At 43.9% G+C, this 22,987-nt stretch overlaps 1 protein-coding gene and 1 long non-coding RNA gene across 2 annotated transcripts; one reads left to right on the top strand and one right to left on the bottom strand.

Moving 5' to 3' along the window:
- Positions 1-6,227: 6,227 nt before the first annotated feature.
- On the top strand, positions 6,228-19,159 carry LOC125978923 (sprouty-related, EVH1 domain-containing protein 2). The gene is made up of 6 exons (XM_049736839.2): positions 6,228-6,804; positions 12,762-12,954; positions 13,052-13,220; positions 13,644-13,708; positions 16,620-16,781; positions 16,900-19,159. Exons 1-6 carry the CDS (start codon positions 6,776-6,778, stop codon positions 17,686-17,688), a joined length of 1,407 nt encoding a protein of 468 aa, XP_049592796.1. The 5' UTR covers positions 6,228-6,775; the 3' UTR covers positions 17,689-19,159.
- LOC125978924 (uncharacterized) lies at positions 18,529-22,666 on the bottom strand. The gene is made up of 3 exons (XR_011087888.1): positions 22,181-22,666; positions 21,462-21,546; positions 18,529-20,689 (listed from the first exon to the last, which is right to left on the bottom strand). It is a non-coding gene; the product is annotated as an uncharacterized lncRNA (long non-coding RNA).
- Between the last annotated feature and the right edge of the window lie 321 nt (positions 22,667-22,987).

Below are 22,987 nucleotides of genomic sequence, written 5' to 3'. Positions count from 1 at the left end.
GAATGACTTAAAATGTAAGGAGCAAAAATAGTATTCTTAGGCAACGCAGCAGTTAATCGATGGGCTCTAAAGTGGAAGCGTTGGATCTCCTTCAAAAGAAACAAACAGCCATTATCTCCTCGGGTAAACTCTCCATTTCCTACCATGAGCACCCTCACCGCTGAGTGCCTCCCCCAGGGAGTTCTTTGGAGGCAAACAGGCCTGTTTATTTGACAAAAAAAAAAAAAAAGGTGGGGAGGGGGGGGTTAGAGCGGGGTTGCCTAATTAAAATGTTGCCAAAGCGTAGCAGGGCAGGCACTTTATTTAAGAACTAATTGCGCCCACGCTTGGGATTGCCTGCTTTTCAACGCACGTGCTTCTCGTCGTCACCGTGGCGGCGATGAATGTTAAACAGTCGTGATACGGGAGGATGCGCGTGTGATTAGCGGCGGCCTCGGCGGGATGCTCGTTTTGTTTACCAACAGTTGTTTTTAATCTTCGTGCCGTGGTGGGATCGCCACGGCTTGACGTGTTGGGACTTGTCAGCGGAGTCAACAAGGCTTGTATTCAACTTGACGAAATATATTTTTAATCGGGCGGCACGTTGGAGTAGTGGTTCGACTGTCTGGCTCGCAGTTGTGAGGTTCAAGGTTTGAATTTCGGAGTTTGAATGTTCTCCTTGAGATTGTATGGCCTAAGACCACTTCAGGGCTCATGTTTAAGTCCCCTAAACCTTTTAGAACCACTTATTTATCATTTGTATCATTTGATTATCGGGTTTTAATATCTAGTTACTTTTCAGTGGTGTCTTTCGAATTGCTTTGCTCTACTTTCTTTTTCCGATTGATGGGCAAACGTTAACGCACAATGGAAACGGAGAGCAAGGGTAAACGTAAAGTAAGAAAGTGCTTCGGTTTAATCAACAGATGATTGACAGAAATTAAGAAATGCCAGAGGGACATAAAATTATGTGACCCCCCCCTCCCCAATTAATAGTCTATCATTTTTATCCCTTTGGGCGCAGAAGTACTTTTAAAACAACCAGCAGGAATTGTCTTCAAAGTGTCGTCATTGGACCGCGTGGACAAGGACAAAGTCATGGTGGCGCTAAGTAGTTGAAAAAAAAAATGGGAAAGAAGGATTGGGAGGGGTTGAGAGGGAGAATAAAATCTTAGGTTGTATTACCTTTTCACACGTCTACCTCAAAGTGACAGGCCGCTAAAGCAAAGCCATCCCGGCAAGCCAATTTCAACAGTTTTGCAGCGCACCCTCGCTCAAGTCAGGGTGAAAATGAAAAGCCGTGCCGAGACAAAACTTGTGAATGGACGCCTCGCTTTTCTCTTCTGATGTTCTTTCTTTTGTTGCTGAACGATTTACATTTTACGTACAGATATGGCCCGTAATATATTTATAGATACGTCAATCATAGAGTCAGTTAATTGGTACAGTTAGCTTGTCTGAGAGCTAGCGATACAATCAGTTGGTTGTGTCTTTGATATTTGACGATAAAAGGCGTGCAACAAAGCATCGTCCGTCCGTCCGGAGTTGCTACTCTAACAGGATTAAAGTGTGTTCCTTCTGCTCTTATCTACTGTTTGAGCACTTGATCACGGACGTGTGCCCTAATCCGAACATCGATGCTGCTCCATCAACATGCTCTCCTGGAGCAAGCCGCCAACAAAAGGGGGCCGATTGAGAGGGCAGGGGGGCGCGGGGTCGATTTGTGCGCACACAGTATTTTTTGAAAAGACGTTCCACTGTTGTTAGCTTTGATAGTTGATGCCAAACAGCTAATCTGGAAAACTGACAGGCGTACGAGATCGGCGAGGCATTTTGGGGTTTGAGCGGAATTACAATGTGTGTGTGTGGGGAGGGGAAGGGTTTGTTTGGAAAATCTAACAGGGAGATTAAGTGAGGTTGGTTGATCAGCGGTGCATTTGTTTAGCTCCGGACCGGGCAGATGAGAGGCTGTTTATGTCAGATCTGTCATGAGCAATTGCAAATGTTTGGGACTTGTCATGTGGGGCGTACACAAGACACGCCGGCTGAGCCTTTAGAATGTGTTCAAAGAAAACAAGCGCTCAAGGCGGATCGACACTGATTGGCAGGCCGCTGCAAACAATTTGGATGACCAGCTACAAGTGCAACTGAAAAGGGGCTAATAAATACTGCTTGGTGTGGTTACAATATATAGCGCTGGAATGCTAATAGAAAACAAACAATGGAGGAAAAAACAAAATGAAGACTTTAGAGTTAACCTTGGCCTTTTACACTAATATGTTATAAAGTAAAGCAATTTTATTGAAGAGGAGACTAAGAAAAGAAAGAACCAATACAGTAAAGTGGAGACTGTGGAGTCGAAACACAGCAGTGGCCATTTTTGCATAATTGATGAACCAAAAAAATAAAATAATGATGGGCTCCTTCAGCCTTGAATTATCCAAACACTGAGTAACTCCTTCCCACAACAGAACTGGAATTCTTGACGTGGTTCCGAGCGGGGGCAGACTCTGTCCGTCTGCGCCTCCAGGTTTAGGTTCCAGACCCCCACCCCCAAAAGTCTCCACACTGACCACCGCAGAAACACAGAGCCGTCACTTTCAATTAGAAGCCATCCAAGACTATGATGTACAGTCCTGTCAAACAGCTAACGCACCCACTTGGGGAGGGGGGGGGCAAATGGTACTGTTTGTTTATTGCATTTGATGTACTCAAAGAGCCCACAGAGTCAGACTGAAGATGTTTTTAAACTCATTTGGATAGATCTATTCTATTTTCAACTCACTTTCTGCCAGGCTCCAGTTCATTACCAGAGCTTCCTCTTTGCTATCACATCTTTTGCCGTCAGTTGCAGCAAACACTTAACCAAACACGCTAATGTTAGCTTACCGCGCTGGTAAGACTCCACAGTCTCCACTTTGTCGTAGAGGCCCGGCTTAGATTTCTTGACTGATATGTTGACCCTGACTCTGATACGAAGCCAGTCCAAAAATGTGTGATTTTTGCACAATCATCCTTTTTATTTTTGTTTCGTGTGATATATTTCCAAACATGAGTGCTAAACTAAAATGGCTGAAGTTGAGACGGTTTGGCTGTAAATCTCGCTAGGCGAACGGAAAAGTGGAGCCGCCACTCGGGCGAAAACCACAGACTAAACACTGATGACCTCGGTATTGACCTGCAACACACACACATGCACGCACGCATGCGGTCATGCTTCCATATCACTTCAGAGGACATTGACTTACATCCATTTCCTGGAGATGTCAAAATGATTTAGCTTGCGAGCGTTTTTGGCGTGAGACAAATGTGCCTTTGATGCCAAGAGCGGCCTCTCAAACACTTGGCCAAAATGTATTTTTGTTCCAAACATCAAAGCAATTTGAAATGATTAAGTATTTAATAAAAGCCTAATTTATTATGATTTTATATATTGAATGTTTGTTTTGACTGGGTTTATAGTTTATTTCTATTCTAAGATTATTTTGAATGAAAAGAGCCATGAAACTTTATTTTTCATATTTTACTTCCTTTCACTTTTGAACAAATTTCTTGCATCTTTTCCGTTTTTTTGAAACAGCACTATTGTTTGGTTTATCATTTTCACTTTTACTTAGATTGTTTTTATATTTTCCCTGAAAGCGCATCCAGAGCACAACGTGATTGTCTGTCGCCCCCTGGTGGATGAGACTGTCTACTGGGGGGAAGTAGGTTCCCCCTGACTTCCCAATGCCCTCGAACCCCACAAGAACGGTTGGCGTGACCTTTGAACTCATACCACACACTAGGGGCGACCTCATTTATCACCTGGATGTGAGCTGTTGTGATAGGTAGGACGTGTGTGTTTGTGTGTTGGTGGGAGTCATTAGTGTTGTTGATTTTAAAAGGGCGGAGGGGTGGTCTTTGGAGTGGTGGGGGGGGGCAGACTTCATAAGTGTACAAAAGTTACAGACATGGAGACGCTGGCTTGATAGTTTCTGATTGGCTGAGGGGATGGAGAGGGCCGTGGGGGCTGCGCATGGGGATGGAGAGGGGTCATGGAGTCAGAGCTGACGAATGTGTCCCGGGTTTCACAGTGTGGTTTGAATTAAAGACAAATTAGGTTCCTTTAAAGCTCAAATTTAGTGTGAAAGGAGCTCAAAAGCTTCTGAGGGCTCAGTCCAGTAACCAGAAAGAGAGAAGACAATAATCTTGTGAGAATTGGGAGAATTATTTTAAGTATTTTTTTTTTTGCTAGTCCGATAATTAATAAATATATAGTCATAACATCTTTGCCAGTTTAATCCCAATGTGTACATACGCATGGACTTTTGGATGAATTGAGTCTTCCATGCATTGATATAAACCAGACCACATTTCTAAGAGTATGATGTAACTAATACCCAAACAGAAGTGTACGCATGTCTATTACTTGTATTTGTAAAAAGAAAAAAAAAATAATAATAAATAAAAATCAAGGACTTGAAGTTTCTTAGTCTGAAGAACTTTTTTCCATCGTAAATTTAGCACATATACGAGAGCAAGAACTTTTCCCATTTGAGCCACACGGTGCCAGTATAGGTCCTCATCCAGTAGTCAGTCCATTGGCCATGTGAAAAGAATATAAGTGGAAATAATTTGTGAATAAATGTTTTTTTAACGTTGAAAAAAATATATTTTTGCTAATTAACACGGTAAATTCGAATTAATGTATAAAACGTTGCTAGCTTAATGCTAACATACAATGCAAAACACCATAGACATGCTCACAAAACTAGCAATTATGCAGTTTTAATTTAACTTTAATCAAATAACGCAAAGTGTGCATCAACACATGTAGACAGACGACTTTTTAATACTCAGAGAAAAACAACTAATATCAACTGCAGATTACTGAATCACTTTTGGATAATGTTCTTTTTGTATGACGTAAACTTGTATTACACTGCCCCCTGGTGACCAAGGCACACGTGGAACACAACGAAGTGGGCATTAAAACAGCATTAGCATTAAACATCATTATGCACAAACTTGTAAATACTTTATCCTATTTAATTTTAATTATAGCTATATGTTAATGGTGCAATACCATAGAGTGTAGAGTGCTCCTTTTCTTATTAAAAAATACATTATAAAAATAGGGAAAGACTGGAAAAGATGAATGACATTTCTATTTATTTAAAAGGAGAACGATGCTATGAGATTGAAGTGTAAATTAATCTTCAAAGTCATGGTACGACAAAGGTAATGACCAGCAGAGGGCGGTACTACATCGCGCTTTCTGAAATCCTGTCTGGGGGATTAGTTCAGACTTGATCCTCTCTTTATAAAAACAAACAATGCAGTCTAGTGTTTAGTGGTGGTGTAAACAGAAGCGCTCAATCATCTGACTTGCTCACACTTTAAGCGGATCAATAGGTGTGGGAAAAGATCAACCCGGAACGATTGTCTCAGTAAAATTAATCGGGCTTTTGAGTAAATCATGCATGTGGAGTTTGGAACTCACAGAGGTGACATTAACCGACAAGGCATGAAAAGTTCGACTTTAGATTCCGCAGGCCTAAATTTGCATAAAATCGCGTACTGTATTAAAAAAAAAAATCCAATTAGGCATGTATCATATTTTTTTCTTTTTTAATACAATTATGCAGAGGCATTTTATTGGTCTTTTTGTGGAAAAAAATAGTAATAAAGACATGCAAATGAATATAGTCTATAAATTTCTATTGCAGTAATACGCACACACTGACATTTCCATGCAAATACACACATGCATATACCAAAGTACAAATATTTTGTTACCTTACTGTAGTTACTGTACTGTTACTGCACTTGAAAACATTTATTTGTTATTTTACTTTTACTAATTGTGAAACCAGGCTTATTAGTTGTTGTTTTATTTGCAGATGACGATAAAATGTGTAGAAAGCACATAAAACTGGAGCGAGGTATACTTATAATCAACCTTAGTTGAGATTTGGATTTGAGACTCAAATTGTTTTGATGAACATGTGTCCAGTGATTTTTTTCTTTCTTTCTTTTTTCTCAGTACAAGTACTCTGCAAGTTGATCAGAGGACAAAACTACTGCATGCTATTTTATGCGCAATGAGTTCGAAATCATATAGTGGTTATGAGGAGCTAAGTTGGGGTGCTATTTATTGGGGGTGTGGGGCATGTGGCTTGCAGCCCCAGCACCAAACTGGAGACCTACGTCACAACTTCCGCCCTGCTCCCTCTCCTCCCTCCCCCAGCTCCCCCCCTCCTCCTCCTCCTCCCCCGGCATCGCTGGAGCGACTCGGGCTGCCTTGCCTGCTTGCCTGGCTGCCTTGCAAACCAACATGGAGTAGCAGCGCGAGAGATGGGGCTCTAGCGGGGCCACCCCACGGCGACTACAACGCGATTTTTACATTGTAATAACAACAACCACCGTCGTGTGGAGGACATTTTTTTCGGGGGGGGAGGGCAAAAAAAAAAACGACAACCAGCCAGCACCTGAGGGCGAGTCCATATTCTCCTGCAAGGCGGGGGGAGGGCAGGCTTTCGTCGGACTAACAGTACCTGCTGGCTCGCTGAAAAGTTGGAGGATATCGGAGGAGAGGGGCTCGACATTTGCAATCGGAAAGCAGCTGGCTGACGAGGAATAAGAGCAGGGAGGTGAAGAGGGAGAAAGGGGGGTGGGTTCGCACTGCACACCAAAGATTTCCAGGAGGATATTTTGGTGGTAAATGTGGATTTGTAGCGGGGATCAACGCGATGACGAGGACGAGGGAGAACGCATCCGCCGCGCTACGTGACCTAAGGTGAAGCGAGGAAACATGATAGAAGAAGAAACACACCCAAACGAGTAAGTAGCCATATAAAAAACCCCACCACCCCTACATTTTACCCCCCTTTGCGCTCTCCCACTGCACCCCCTCTCGTGCTTAACTTGGTCTCGGCTACTTTTTTAAAAAATACCTTCTGCTTAAGATTATTCAAGATAACAGAATGCAATATGAGTTGCTGGGTGGCGAGATTGAAGGGCCACCTTGTGTTTGGAGAAAAACGAGGTGGTGGTGATGGTGGTGGTGGAGGAGTCGAAGCGTGGGTGGATCGGAAACATTTTGTGAACGGATCGTCTGCCAGCAGCCCCCCGTTTTACAAACACTTCCCCCGGCTGTGAGAGCTTGCAGCTTTCACCACGTCAAATTAAACAAAAAAACGAGACAAGGCCACAAAGTGATCATATCGGCGCGTGTGTTATTATAATATTTGTTTTTAGCTCCGTGTGTGCGTGTGTGTGGTGCCTCTAACCGAAAGGGGAAGTCTCACAGGATATGAGATATCCGATACGCCTCATCCGCCATGTCTTTTTCAATCGCAGCTCATTTGCATACCCCCATTCATAAAAAAAAAAAAAAATCCCGGTTTGAAACCGTGACGTTTTCATCGCAAATCCCACACGTATCACGTTAATGTTGGTTAAAATAGCGTCATAATGCCTTAATCGCCTCGCTTCCGTGGGCACCCACGAGGCTTCTCCATCGATCCAACATGGAGACGTTTGTTATGCTGCTTCGCCATTTTGGCTCTGCGATGTCGATTAGCGTATGTTTCGGTGGGAACTTGCATTTGGAGAGGGAAGGGAGGGGTGTTGGAAGGGGCCCGAAGGGCATCAGAGAGGGATGTTTGCGCTGCGGTAGCGTGACGCCGGCGTCATTCATAAAAGCCCTCGAAACTTTCCGGAGCTGTCTCCCCCCCTCATTCATGCCCGCCGGCCGCACTCGGCTCCACGGGAGCAACAGTGACAGAGCCTCGGCTCTTTGGAAGGTCACTTCAGCGCTATAGCTACGAGCTAAATTGCACAATTCAGCACAACCCTGTCTATTCTAGCTCATGCACGATATATATAAATCACGATAGCTATAATAAGGGCAGATTAGCAACTTTCAAAATGCATGCCCACGCTTACATTTCACAATGGATCAAAGACAATTACGAAATGATGATGACGGACTATAGCGCATTTTTTAATTGCAATTTGTGGACAAGATGCCCATTGACATTCATCCGAGGTCAGTCTGGCATCCATCCCCACGGAAAGGCGATCCACTCCAAACAAAAAAGCACTCATCACGTAGCAGACGCTCGAGTTAGAGGGTCTACATATTGACCGCCCCCCCTCAAACGCCTTGCTAAGATTGTTCTGTTCCTCATGTTTATATTTGTCAACATTTGATATCGAGACTATCCCCTGTTTGGTGTGGAATTTCATGGCGGTCGACCGGTAATAACCGTCAAGAATAACACACTAAATTTGTGCCAACAAACTAAGTGCGCTCGAGTAGCCTTGTTTGGTCATTTATTACCTCCGACATACCTACGTTTACTTACACGGGCGTCATCTTTGAGGAATTTCCTAAAATATAACTATATGGAGATACACACAACAGAGAGCATTGTTGTCCGTAGAACGTGACTTCAAATTCTGAGCACCTTTTTATCGTGATCGCCGGGTACGCAATTTCCAAATCTTTGATGCAGATTTCCCCCAAAATGTTTTTAATGCAATAAAGACACGAGAACGGTGGATTATAAGAATACTTGAAAGTAACCCAACGGAGGCCCGCCTTTAAACATTGTTGGAAATACACTGTGTGATTAAAATACCATGTCGGTAGCGCATTCCAATCAATTCTATGAACTTAATAAACCGTGGTATCCCCTCCCCCCCCCCTTGCCAAGTATGCACGCACACACACTATCATGTGGAACAGATCCATGGTAACAGTGTTTCCTGTGTTGTCCTCATCACAGCTTTTATATAATAGCCTGAGCTGTTTATATCTCGAGAGCAAACAACAGAGTCCGATTGTTTGTCCTTTTTCATTAAAACAATAATTAATCTTTGCTTATCAGCTGACGGAATGACCGAGGGATTTTAATAATAGCCAGAGTCCATGTCAACTTTGACTCTTACGAGCCCAGCCCCCTTTGCTTTGACGTTTTATTAGGGTGATGATTGATGTGAATAAACGTGGTTAGCGCCACCGCAACGTACACGTATCATGCGCTTTGCATTTCCAGGCCCGAAAAATCCCCACCCCCGTTCGGAATTCTCTGCAAAGACGCGACAAATAATGTCGTTTCTGATGTGGCGCTTTCCCCAGCAGATATGAACTACAAAATGACTCGAGGGTTATTTAAGCGGCGATAACTCAGCCGGAAATCACATCGAATATCGGCCGGCTGAGTTTTAGGCCCGTAAGCGTCGCCACGAGCGAAAACCGCAACATCCGAGTGTTTATGTAAACAGAGTTGACAAGTTATCAAACACGAGGAGGGTTTAAGATACAGCAGTCTTGCAAAGCGGGAGAAAATACGCTTTTTATTCATTTCCATCTAAAAACAATGTTGTCGGACTGAAAGTATTAGCCGCTCAAGTCTAAGAGGATATGAAGCATTATGGGGAGTTTTGCTTGACCTTGTAAGAGGTTTAGAAGCAATCAGCTTATTTTCCACCTTGATTTCAACGGATCAGATGTAGCGCTAACATGACACACGCTAAGAACTACCACTTCCAGTTTGCATTATTCACCACACTTTGACCCAAAGTCAGCGCTTTTCAAAACAAGATCCGGAAGCTTTGGAGGGTTAGGGTTAGGGTCAAATATTATTAGGGTCAAATAATCGGTAACAGATTAAAAATAGAAAAGCAGGTGAGAATCACCCAATTAGCTTTGGGCCGATACAAATCTCCGATATGATCGTCACGTTATCACATAAATGTCTCCGTAAAGTTATTTTTTAACAAAATCCGTATCGTTACAAAAATGAAGTCCTGTTTTAAGAACAAAGGGGGTATTTATTTTAATATAGTCCCATCTTTTTTTTCCTCTCTTAAATAATCGTCTTTTTGTTGAATTTATATCGACTCCAAACGCGTCCGCCGCCTGAATGACTTGGCTGGGCAACCTCTCCGCTTGGACACGTGAGTGAGCGTTCCATATAAGGGTGTCGGATTGACGAGAAGCCGATCGCGACATCCCCCCCGGGAGACATCAGTGTCAATAGATGGGAATGAACTCGCTTCACCTCGCCCTCTTTTTTTTGTTTTCGTTTGCGGAGGGGATAGGGTAGCTTTTCATTCCATTTCTATTTCTTCTCAACATGTGGAACTTTTCAAAGCCTCGCAAAGTATACGTGACGAGTCCACACAGATTCTTTAGTAGCCATTTTTGGAGGTGTCTTTGACTGTGGCTGTCAAAACATTTTCATGAAAATCCTAACTGATATTGGAGTTAGCAAAACCTCGGAGCCACTCGCTGACCTGGAAACAACTTTCGGCGCGGCTCACCCTCCGGCTGTCAGATGTCGTTTGATCTTTCGAAAAGCCAAATATTGTATTCAAAATTCCAACATTGGAATTTGAATCTCAAATATGTGAAGAAAGCCTACGCGTGCCTCGTCGTTACAGATTTGGCCTGAAACAATACGGGCGCGTCAAAAAGTCACCGCCGCTTCCTGCTGGCGTGGACTTGAGGTGTGTGCGCCATAAGCGGCGTAGCGTGCTTGTGTTGATTAGACCAAGGAGTGGCCTTTGTCATCTCTATTCAGAGGAAGTGTCGCCGCCCTTATCACACAGCACGAGCCCTTTTTCTTTTTTACTATCGCAAACAGTCATGCATGAGTCGGATGCCGCGCATGACGACCGGCAGTCCCTGTTAGGTGACTCGCATTGTTGCACATAAATCACATCTTCCGATGCATTTGGAATCGAGATTTTATTGCGATTCTATCTGGATTCTAGATAGGGCCACTGAAACTTAAAACAATTTTCACCAAGCATGGTGTGTATTTTTGTATTGATTTGGTAACAGTAAATTAAAAATGACGGGCAATTATGTCATTAGGTTAATAAAATTAATTACACATGTATTCACTGATGTGACTGCCAAGAGAAGCCAATTGCGGACTATTGAATTATTTTTTATTTTTCTGAATTGGTACATAATGGTGAAGCCCAGTCGAGTGTTTTTTTTTTTAAGTTGCTTAGAACAATTGGCATTACTGAATGACATTTTTGGGGTCATTATATTTTTCTAATATTAGCGCAAACAAATGAGCCAAACTAAGAAGTGGAGGCTAACCACGCCAGTGGACCTTTCAACCTGACGAGGGATGGGCTGATTAAATTAGAAGAGGTGATTCATGAATTGCCCTTTATCAGCGCAGTTGCCAATGAGTGGCAAGAGTTCCAACCTTTGGCAAATAAAATAGTGACATAAAACTTCATATGACTACAATTTAGAATTTGACGCAAAATAAAAAAAGCTCAAGCTGGTCATTTTTATCTGAATGAGGTTCCCAGCCCTTGTAAATGTTTTTGCGTGCACCCTTGTACGTTGGTCTAGAACACGCTGCGGCCGCCTCCGCCGTTGTGGGTATCAAAGTAGCGCTTGTGGCTCTTCCTTGTGTGTTCCCACCACAGATTACAGGGCCTGTCAGCAGACGGGGGCTTTAAACACGGGTCACAAGACCAGACCGAAATGTGACATATTCACATCGCTGAGAGCGTTGATAGCCGCTATTGTGTATTTTGAACCATGTGTGCTTATAAAGACGGTCTGGATTATTATTTTTTTTTTTGCTGTTAGTGCTTCTCGTGGGTGGCCCGACCTGTCGCACATGTGTTTTCAAGAGCACCAAGAGTCAGCATGGTGATCAAATCTAAGCGATATTGTCTTTGTAACGGCCAAGTTTTACGATGTCCCTCGTTTCTACAACTTAGCCGACTAAACTAAACGCGACAAACAGAGAATCTGACCAAAAAGTGAGAGCGGGAACGTCTGTCGGACAACTTGTTGCCCATCCCGGAGTTATTTATACGAGCCGTCGTTATGACTGAAGACTGTCTCAGTTAAGGTTTCAGGAGCCAGGGGAACGCTACTGTATATGTCAATGGACGAGAATGGAAATACAGATGTGTGTGTGGGCGAGCAAGTGAGAGATGAAGAGGGGGGGAAAGGGAGGTGCAGGAGAGAGAGCGAGAGAGGGAGGTGTTGTTATATAATTAGCTTACAGACAGTGCCGCGGATTTGACGCATCTATGGACACACACACAGAGCACAGGTGGCGAAACCAGTAGAGCAGCTCCCTCCCACCCACGCACATTCATAAAAGTGACTGAATGACAAGCTGGCTGACGACAGACAAACAGTGGAGTCCACACACCCTTTGCGTGTTCGTTTTTAAAAGACACACACACACACAAAGACTCCTTCCTGTTGTTGTCAGATCAGTGCACGGAGGTCATTGTGTCCCCATGGAGGGTGGCGACCATCATGTTGGAACACGACGACTCTTTTGTTCTGTACTGGTGAACTCGGTAGACTAAACTGTCGCAGGGACTTCCGTCTGCGTATTTTTTTTTTCTTCCTCCATTTCGTGTGGAATCGCCGACAGATTGACGTTCTATTTTTCCCCCCCAAGACGAAAAAATCACGTATAAAATTATCGCGCAGGTGCGAGTAGATGAGAGTTTAGGATGGAAATGCCACCAATTAGGAGCCCGGGTTTAAGTTTATAAAATATGGTTACTTATGTAGGCCCGCGTGGTGGTGCGCGTACAACACCTCCCACGTCGTTAGAGCCGGGACGAGGCAAAGTCGTGACTGCAGACGCCCTCAAACATTCTGCCGATGTGTGGAAAGCAAACTCAATGCCGTATATAGATGATACAGTGAACTACCGTGTAAAGGTTGCGACGGTTGCGCAATCGGGCCCGAGTTTCTAAGCGTGGTTCTTATTGTCATGTTGCAGTGACAGCTACATCGTGCGTGTGAAAGCGGTGGTGATGACGCGGGACGACTCGAGCGGAGGCTGGCTGGCCCAGGATGGGGGCGCCCTTAGTCGGGTGGGGGTGTGCCGGCTACGGCCGCCCGAGCTGCCCCAGCTACCGCCCTCCGGCAGCTCCCAGTTTCTCATCCGGGGCGAACGGCTACGGGACAAACAGGTGAAGGCGGCCATGATGTATCCAAGAGCTAACTTTCTATGGAAAGTTTTCAAAGTCCCGCAAGCCTCATCCTGACTGATGTCCTTTGGGTTGTCAGGTGATCATGGACTGCCCGTTGAGGAAGGACTTGGTGTACACCATCGCCACGCCCACCTTTCACCACTGGAAGGTGGAGGACCGAAGGTGCGGCCTTTCCTTCCAGAGTCCGGCCGACGCCAGGGCTTTCGACAGGGGAGTGCGCAAAGCCATCGAGGACCTGGCCGAAGGTACGTAGCGCCTTGCTAACAACATTTAGCATTCAATCACAAAACAGGCACGCTCAATAACTGCCTTGCTTACTATTTCTCATTTGTTTTCTATTCTTGACTAAGAAGTGTTTACTACTGGGCATTATTGACGTTTTAGCCAACCAGAAACTTTGTGGGAACTTTTAGGGAAAGGCCCTTTTTTGTTCCCAGTACACAAAACCAACAGTGTTGCTTCCAAATGAACTTTACAGGAATAACGTTTGCAAATTGACACTGTAGGGGAAGCGGTAAACGACCTTAAACAATGGTGTCAAACGCAAGGCCCGGGGGTGGGGGGGTGGGGTTCATTCACAAAAGCAAATAAAGTGTGTCAACTGCAGGTTTCTTACAAAGTCAATTTGTCCTGCAACAAAAAATGAAATGTTTTCTTTTATTCCGTAGGTTCCACAACCTCCTCAACAGCACTCCAGAACGAGGGCGAGCTGGGCGACGACGACGTCTTCACCGTAAGAGTGTTTTCTTTTCGCTCAACTCAGACAACACTAGAGCTGTTTGCAGTTTAAAAAAAAAAGTTTGTCTGCTTGAGAGGGTCCCCCCCCCCCCCCACCTCCCTGTAATACGACACTGAGAGCAGCAGGCAGGGTCAGAAGGTTACTTCCTGCTCCCCCCCCCACCCCCAAACTCTCCCTCCACCCACTCGAGCAACTTAAAAAGAGCGCAACAGCGTGCAAACTAGCGACTCGCAGCTGTTTCCCAGCTTAGAGCCGGGCGGCTGATTTACGAGAGGAAGTGCCTCGTGGGTTCATCTTTTGGGCTCTGGCTGTCTGCTACGGCCAAGACTAATAGGTGCTCTGCTGGGAGTGTACCGCCACCGCAGAGATGCACACAAACACCAAAAGAGGCTTCGACAAAGCTGTCACGGGACTCCACAACACTGGGGAAATATAGATTCCCTTGCAACATCAATACTTTTAACAATTGTACCAGATATTTGGAAGTGGGGGGGGGGGGGGTTGCCTAATAACTGTAAAAACACATAAAAGCTGAAGCCGAAAACTGAATAAGGGAACGCTGTAATGTGATATTTTCAATGTCGTTGCCATATCTGCTGTTCCTTTTAGCTTCTGTTAATGATCTGGCGGTGCGGCGGCCGGTAGGGCTCGCCAAGCGCGCAGTCGTGGACGGCACGAAATGCGCCGGCAGATTTACAGGCATCGGGGGACGGTGGGAAGGGGGCGGGACAAATGATTCCTCATCGTCCTCCACCTCCCTTTCAGAAGGTCTCCCCTGTCTCGGCTGGTTCGGAACAGTGGGAGTAGACCCGACGGAGAAAATTGGGTGTAAATTCTAGGTTCATCCCAGAAGGACAACAAAAAAGCCAAGAAATTTAACTTGGAAGTAGCCAGAATTTGAAATTAGAGAAAAGACGAAGAAACTTTCAAACTCGCTCACAGAGTCCGTTAGCGATCCGATCCTGTTTTGAATTAGTCGCAGCCTAGCAGGCCAGAGTACAGGCGGTATGTTTTGTTATTTTTGGCCGGCTGCTCCGCAAGAGCTTTGTAAGAAAGCAAAGAAGGGGGGCAGGGTGGAAGGGGGGGGGCGTTTGGAATTCTCAGCATGGCAGTGTCCATGTGGGGAGCGCTGCTCAGGAACGCGTCCAGGATATAACGGGTATAGCTTCACCGCACACACAAACGCATTTCTGGGTCATATAAATCTGGCAAATAATTCATCGAGTTCAGGCCTCGCTATGTGCCAGATGGACGGGATCAAAGCGCTGGAGGTGAACAGTTTGTCCGTGTGATCATTCTTAGGAATAACTTCCGAGGGGTGAAAATGACACCGTGGCTAAAACAGATGTGTCATGCGAGAAACAGTGTTTTAAATGGATGTCGCTTTTAAGCTAGTAAGCCCCGCTAGTACAGTGGCGTCTTGAGACCAAATGATTTTATTTTATTTTAGTAATTTGGTGGCGAACGAGCAATTCTTCAAGCTATATAATACCACTCCCTTTCAAAGGTTGCCATCATACTAAATATAAAACATGTATTTAAGAACCACAACTTTGCCTTCCGCTAACACATGACGCTAACCCAACGCAATAAATAGGCTAATGAATAGCATCGATAGGCTACGGTGGTTGGTTTGATACACTGCTTCAAAAAAATTGTTTTCATCATGTTTTGTAATAGTCCGCACATTTTCTGGAGAAGGTTCCAGAAAACTTCAAGCTAAACCATATCGAACCAGGAAAAACATGGCTCGTATGTTTACCAAATCTGGACAGTGTTTCTGTATCAAATTCTGAGATCTCCAAAATCCAACACCAACACATCCTGATCGTTTATTTCTCATCACAAAAGACCGCATCCCCAAACACGTGCCTGTCAGCTGGGACATGGATACCCTACCCCCCTACACGCCTGCGACTGCCTAGGCTGACCTGAAATCGATCTGCCCGCAAACTGCGTGGCCAGACGTGTGTGGTGTCTGGCCAAGATTTAACTTGGAGCGGCGCCCTGACGGTCTTTTGGCAGAAAGGCAGGAAGGCGGTCAGGATACGGGTGACATGAACAAGCAAAGTGGATCGAACATGCAAACCCGTCAACACCTGGAATCGTGTCTATAATATTTTTAAGAAGCAGGGTTTTTTTTTTTACTGACTTGAGGCTCCATAATGGCTTTCTCGGCAACCTTCCATTGGGAATTCCCGTTGAGAATAATTCCCCGGAGAGCTGCGGGAAATATCGGAACGGGCTAATCCCAGCCAAAGCCTTTTCTCAACGAAATGAGCTTTTAGCCTTTTTAAAGAGATGTGACCCCAAACTGGATGTCCTGCTAATAGACAGATACTAACCATTACTGACAGAGATGTTGAACGCATTCAATTTTCAAAGCTATACACTGACTTTGACGCTAATATCTTTAGCTCATGTGACAACTCAAAACAACAAAAACAAGACTGATAAAGTGCTTGTGGTTGAACATCTTGCAAGTCTGCTAATTTAGCGAAAGAGCGAGGTTCGACTCAATTGAAGTCAAGCGCTATCGAAAACTTTAAGGGACTATTCCCCAAAACATTTTGACTCCATCGCCATGGTAACCACATCCGTAACCGTCCTAAAGCCATTAAAAGACTACCTGCCTTTTTTCACGGTTCCGTTTCAAGGCAGATGCGTTGAAAAGTTTGCCCCCGTTTCCAAATGAGGAAGCCAAGGACTGAAAAACAAAGTCGTACTTTCCTGTTTTTTCCCCAATCGGAGTAGAGCCTTCCTGTTTTTGTTTGTCAAATCTCGGCGTCCGGCGACCGAGCAGGTTTTTTTTTTTGTTTTGTTTTGTATTTTTTCTCCGCGTCCAATGACAACGCAGCTCTCAGACGCATCCTGTGTTTGTTTGTCGTCCTCCTCCCTTCCCTAGAACGCCACCGACAGCTCGTCCAACTCCTCCTCCCAGAAGCTGGAGAGCTGCCTGCCGCCGCTCGAGTCCTCACCTCTACCGCAGAGGCACAGGTGCATGCTGGGATATCACCACAACCTTCACGACTCATACCGGCTATCGGACCACTACCTGCTGGACCAGGTTGGAGTTTATGTTCCATCCTCGACAAGACAAACTAAAGAACTAGTTAGACTGAGGACCCCGGTAATTGTTTACAACCTGTCAACGTCCCGGTTGAAACTATTCTCTCTTTCCACAGCCTTTGTCCCGGATTCCCCATGTCACCTTTCAGGAGGATGAGGAAATCGTGCGCATCAACCCACGCGAGCGCAGCTGGGAGCGGGTGGGCGACCGCGTCAGCGAGCGTCTCCACGCACGCCCGTCAGAGCGCTCTTGGCTCACGGGCTACGAGGACTACCGTCACGCCACCATGCGCGACAAGTTCATCCAGATGGACGACACAGAATCCTACGTCCACTTTGCTAAGACAGAGGCGCATAAGCACGATTACACGTACCCGCTAGCGCCTGTCCTCTCGCCCTCGGACTCCGATCCAGCCCTAGGACCCTTTGCCGTTAAGGGCCACCACGGCGGGTCCTACCGCCAGGGCTTTTCCGTGGTCTCAAGCCAGCCTCGCTCCTTCCTACCCAGCTCTTCCTTGTCCACCAACGGCGGGAAGGGCCACAAGGAGGAGGGCCCGGAGCGGGCCCACTGCGAACACTGCGGTGAGGCGTTCTCGGTGGCGGAGAACAGGCGAGGCCGGTGCCAGGACGCTCCGGATCCCGTGCGGGGATGCGTCCGGCGGGTCAGCTGCATGTGGCTGGCGGACACCATGCTCTACCACTGCATGTCCGACCCCGAAGGGGACTACTCAGATCCCTGCTCCTGCGATGGGGGCGAGGGCGGCCGGTTGGGCACACGCTGGCTGGCCCTGCTGGGCTTGTCTCTGGTGGCGCCGTGCCTCTGCCTGTACCCACCGCTCAATGCGTGCCACCGGGCGGGCCTGGCATGCGGTTGCTGCGGGGGCCGACATAAGGCCCTCAGCTGAGAGGGGGAAAAAACCAGAACCCAACGCAAGCACAGGGAAGGACAGGGGACAACCGCTGAGGTTTCGTTTGATCGCCTGACAATTCCTGGAATTGATATAAGCCAAAAAGTCATAAAAAAAAAAAAAAAAAAAAAAAACTGGTGCATTTTCTAAGAGGCCTGGGAAGATAAGCTACCCCTAAAGGCAGACACTTGTCTCGTCTCTCCATGCTCCATTTCCGGGCAAGAGACCGCACTCTTTTTTTCAGGGGGCCTTTTATTTTTGTTTTTTGTTTTATAGCTGAATATATATGTATCACATATGCAGGTACTTTATATTTTGTACACTGACTTTGTCATCAGAGAACTTCAATTGCAGTGTTCCCCCGCGAATACAAGGCTCGAACCGTGCCGCAAAAAAAAAAGCTGACGTCCGCGGTAATTGGCGCACGTCTAAAAAGCTTTATAATCGCCAACAGATGCCACAAGATGGCGAAAAAGCATTGCTTGTCTATTAGACAGAACTACGGCTTGATGACATGATGCTCGCCCCCGTCACTTCAAAATAGTTCCTTGGCACCAAAGCAATACTTTTATATGAAACATGGCTTTGGCCTGAGCACAAAAACAGCAAATGTGAGTTTTTCTGCAGATGATCGGTTCCAAAAATAAACTCGAGGAATATGCGGGGGAATACTGTACTCTTTTCTTTGTTCTATTATTAACTTTCCTATTTCAACATCCTTGTTCCAATCGAAACACTACATCGGAAAAGTATGAGGCCACTTCCTAGCAATCAAAATATCCCAAAGATTTTATTTATTTTCTCATTGTACTGATCCACAAGAAGAACAAAAACAAATGTTTTGGCTTTGTGGTTCACTCATGGTGCCTCCGGTCACACTCACCCATTATTGTTAGGATTATTACAAAAGGTGCCTCAAAAAGTATAATCACTCAAATTCGGAAATCCTGCCATTCTTGGGAGCGTCAGAAATTCATGCTTTTTTTTTTTTTTTGCTGCCACTTGCCTTAACAATCTGGAGTGAAGATTTCCGTCGCAGAACTCAAAGCGTGGTGACAAACTTGGTTGAAAACTTTTTTTATACTTAAAAAATAAAATAAAAAAGATATAATGAACAAGACTTACCTGCGGCGTACAATCGGCTCAGACCAACGGTGACATTAGAGGAGCAACACAAATCCCAACAAACTCAATTTATACTGTACATTTTGGGTGTCAAAATACAAGAGTCATTTATGACAAGTGTTAGCGTTGCTTTCTGTGTGCTTTAAAAAAATCGTCGTGTCGTTTTTGTCAAATCTGAACAAACATTAAGCGAAAAGCAATACTAGCACTGCGCCATAAGTGATGTGGACAAAACCATGACAACGATTAAATTCATCCCTTCCTTAAGTACAAAATACAATTACACGGCAATCAATATTTTGAAAAAAAAAAATCAGTCGTGATACATTGCAACAGCTACTGTGAGACATCTATGTTGAAGTATCTACTAGCTATGTGACCAAGTCAAGCTATAGAAAAAAAACATGCAGACATCCAAGAAATGTAGTTATTTAATGTGATTAAGGATATAAAAAAAAAAAAAACTCAATTTGGTAACAGAAAAACAACAACTGTACAATATCTGATATTGGCTCAAGTATACTAAATCGATATCTCATGTTGGCATATCTAGATTATGCCATATAAATTCTGTAATAATAAGATATCGGTGTAGCCATACTGTACTGATATCAGCACGTTGATACTGTATTTGATATTTGATGTTGGTATATCGACGCTGTATTTACATATATTGCAATATTTTGTTCCATCTCTTGCTGGAATCATTTTGACAAATGCTTCACATAAATGTTTTTTTTAAGGCATCTGGAGCGTTTAAAAGGACAAGGGTGCCCCCCGCCCCCCTAACTCAACTAAAACCTAGGAAGTCAAGCTCCCATCCGGATAGAGGTGCCAAGGAAATGTCACTTACTGTAGTTGAAGTCCAGAATGGCTGAGGATGTCCTTTTACCTTGAGTCCGTCTCCCACGTCCTGTGCTTTTGTGTCCTTGGTGTTTTTTTTTACCTCCCGACATTGCATCTGCGGGATTGAAAAAAAGAAGTTAAAAAAACAACATCCCATTTGTAGTGTCAAACATCAGGGGAGAGACAATCAGAATAGGAAAGTGTGTGTTTGTCTTTTTTCCTCTCCGTCCACTCTTTTACGTGTCCTTTCAGAGCCAATTTACAAGTGCCTGAACGCATCGTCTCTTCTGTCTTGTATTAAAGTTGAGAAGTTATTAGGAAAAAAAAAAAAATGACTCCCTGTATTTGAATCAGAACCATTTTTTTACACTTAGTATTTTTACCTCTGTAAAAAACAAACATAAAAAAATGCATAAGAACATTATATAAGTATATATAATATATATATGTATATCTATATAATATAAATATACCTTATATATATTATATATATTCTACATATATCAAGTGTATGTTGTACATTTTTTATTTCTATTTTTTTTAATAACTGTTTCTAACTAACGTACGATGGATGTAGCGCTTGCTTTTTTGCGAAGGAACAGGAAGTACTTTGTAGATAATGAGTGTGCGTGTGTGCGTGTGTTTGGGGAAGGTGGTGGGGGGGGTGTCGTGAGGGTGGTGGGTTCTGTGAGAAAAACTGAAATGCAACGTGTCTTCGCCTTCCGCAGCCAATAAAAGTTAAGAAAATGTTGAAAGCATATCTGAGCCTGTCTGATGATTGTCAGTAGGAAACAACTCACTTCCTTAAGAGAATTTGAAGAGAATTTTTTTTTTGGTAAGGTTCCACAACCGGATCAATATCCAACGACGTCTTCGGAACATTATGCAAATGAGGAAGATGATCCAATAAGCAGATAATCAACTTTGCATCGATTTCGTTTTCCCAACTGTCTGGTTTTTGTTTTTTTAGCTTCTCCAGTATGATTCAAGCTTTTATAGCCTCAACCGGTTGAAGTTTTCTCTCTTCCTAAACATGAAACAAAGAAAATTGCATGAGAATTTAAAAATACCTCCTAACCTTACCTTTGGAGTGTGTGCTAGTTAATGCTAACACACAATGCTATAGACAGTGCTAAGCTAACAAACAGCATCAATACTTGCAGTGCCATCTATACGTATATTCTTTGTCATCTGTGAAGACCGACTACCATTATCGCAGGTTATTAAGGAGCCTGTGACCACCTGGAATGGATTAACAGCATTTCCAATCATTCCAAAGATTATTTGAGATACAAGTTTGGTCACCGACTAAATCGAACTTGTAACTTAAGGCACCACTGCACTGCACTTTATTTGCTTTTAAATGTCAAACTATTATTCCAAAAGTTCCAGAGTTCAAGTTCCTCAAGCTCCCAACGTGTCCAAAAAAACTCTTCTCCTTCCCAGCTGCCTCCCCTCCTAGGCAGGAACATGTGATAGCCATCGAGAGGGCGTTCATGCTCAAGATGTCTCTGCAAAAAGCATGTGGGCGATAATGACGGAGCGAGGAGGCTCTGGAGAGAGAAAAGAGAAAGGGGGAAAAAAAAGCCAGGGTCCCGCAGGGCTTTTGGGGGGCCTGCTCCAGCTTGGAGGATGCAAAAAAAAAAAAAAAAGTCACAGCAGTGCACATGTGCAAACATTTAAGATAGCTGCGCTCATAACAGGGTCAACGCGGCCCCTCAGCGAGAGCTTTCTTTACGAGAACGGACTCCGCCATTGCTGCATGTCCAAAGATAGTCAAAGACTTAAAATACACTTACCTTAGTATACTTTAGCAGGGGTGTCAAACTCATTTTTTTGGCGGGCCGCATTGTAGTCATAGCTTCTTTCGGAGGGCCATTATGACTGTCAACCAAAAATAAATGTATGAGCACCTCATTTTATATACAGTAAAAGCTACAAAACAAACTGACAAATAACTTGTTTTCAAATCAGTCGAGTAAAAACTGGTCGAATATCTAAAAAATATATATATTATTCAAAGTGAAGACAATTCACAATTCTAGTAATGACACACAAATATGATGCACAATTTGTCTTTGCGGGCCACATAAAATGATGTGGCGGGCCGTATCTGGCCCCCGAGCCTTGAATTGAATACCTGTTCTTTAAGGCATAAATGTAATACGTAAATTCTAATAGTCATATCTTAAGTGACCCGACTCACAGGTTTTTGACATACAGGTTGTCACTCAATTATCCCAAGCTGAAGTTTAAAATTATTCTGAAAACAGAGAAACGCTATTATCGCTACATTTGCAAAACACCGGCAGGCTAACTAAACAATGTAACAATCCTCATTTATATTCTCTAAAAAAGGCTCACTTATACCGTTCTCACCTCATGTCCACTGAAAAGACAAATAACTCTCAAAGACACAATTTGAAATTCGTGGACCGAAGACAAACTTAAATGTATATAGGAAAATAAGGTTCGAAATAAAATCGAAAAATTAGCCATCTTCATGGTCCAAACATACCAGAGAAGTTCAGGTAAAGTGGACGTCCTTCCTTCGTCATAGTTCTTTCCTCCTCACCTTAACTCAAATGTTTTAATTTGTCATCTTTTGTCACATTTGTAGCCAGTGAAATTAACTGTGAGCGAGGTTAGCTAACTGCTTTTGTGTATGTAAAACCAGCGACCTTCATTGCTCCATTTTGATATCGCGGGCTTTCCGATAACCGGAAGTGACCTTATGGCGGTAATTGTGGGACCGTGCCACTATTTTGCCAAAACCTGACTACCAATGACTTTCAATCAGTGCAACGGCGTCATTTTATGAAACTAAATTGAGGTAAAGATGTGACAGTTGGCATTTGAATACTAACGTATCATCATTAATTACCTTTTGAGGGGCAGTATAATGAAAAAAAAAATGCTTTGAAAATCCGCGACCCCCGTGAGGACAAAGTGGTACAGGAAATGGATGGACGCTCATGAATAGTTTCTTTCAACCAATCACATTCTTCAGGAAACACCGAAATTAACCTTTTTTTTAAACACAATTTTTACTCTCTTTTTTTTGTTTATTAATTTTGTTTTTTGACGAAAACGAATAAATAAAAAGTATTTTATAGACCTTCAATATTAAATATTAAATCAACAAGAAAAAGTTGTGTATTTATCCTCCTTTTAAGCAAGCAATTGTTGATTGAATTGATAAAAAATCATCACATAATTCAACTCCTAAAAAAATAAATAAGAGAATGGAGTATTGAGTTGTTCGTTCCCGAGTTTTATGGAGCGTGTCGAGCTTTTTAGCAACACATGGAATTTGCCCGTGAAA

The sequence above is a fragment of the Syngnathus scovelli genome, chromosome 12, assembly GCF_024217435.2.
Source record: "Syngnathus scovelli strain Florida chromosome 12, RoL_Ssco_1.2, whole genome shotgun sequence".
In the NCBI taxonomy this organism is placed as follows: Eukaryota; Metazoa; Chordata; class Actinopteri; order Syngnathiformes; family Syngnathidae; genus Syngnathus; species Syngnathus scovelli.
Note: the sequence above shows the minus strand (reverse complement) of the source record. Positions and strands in the feature narration are given on the sequence as shown.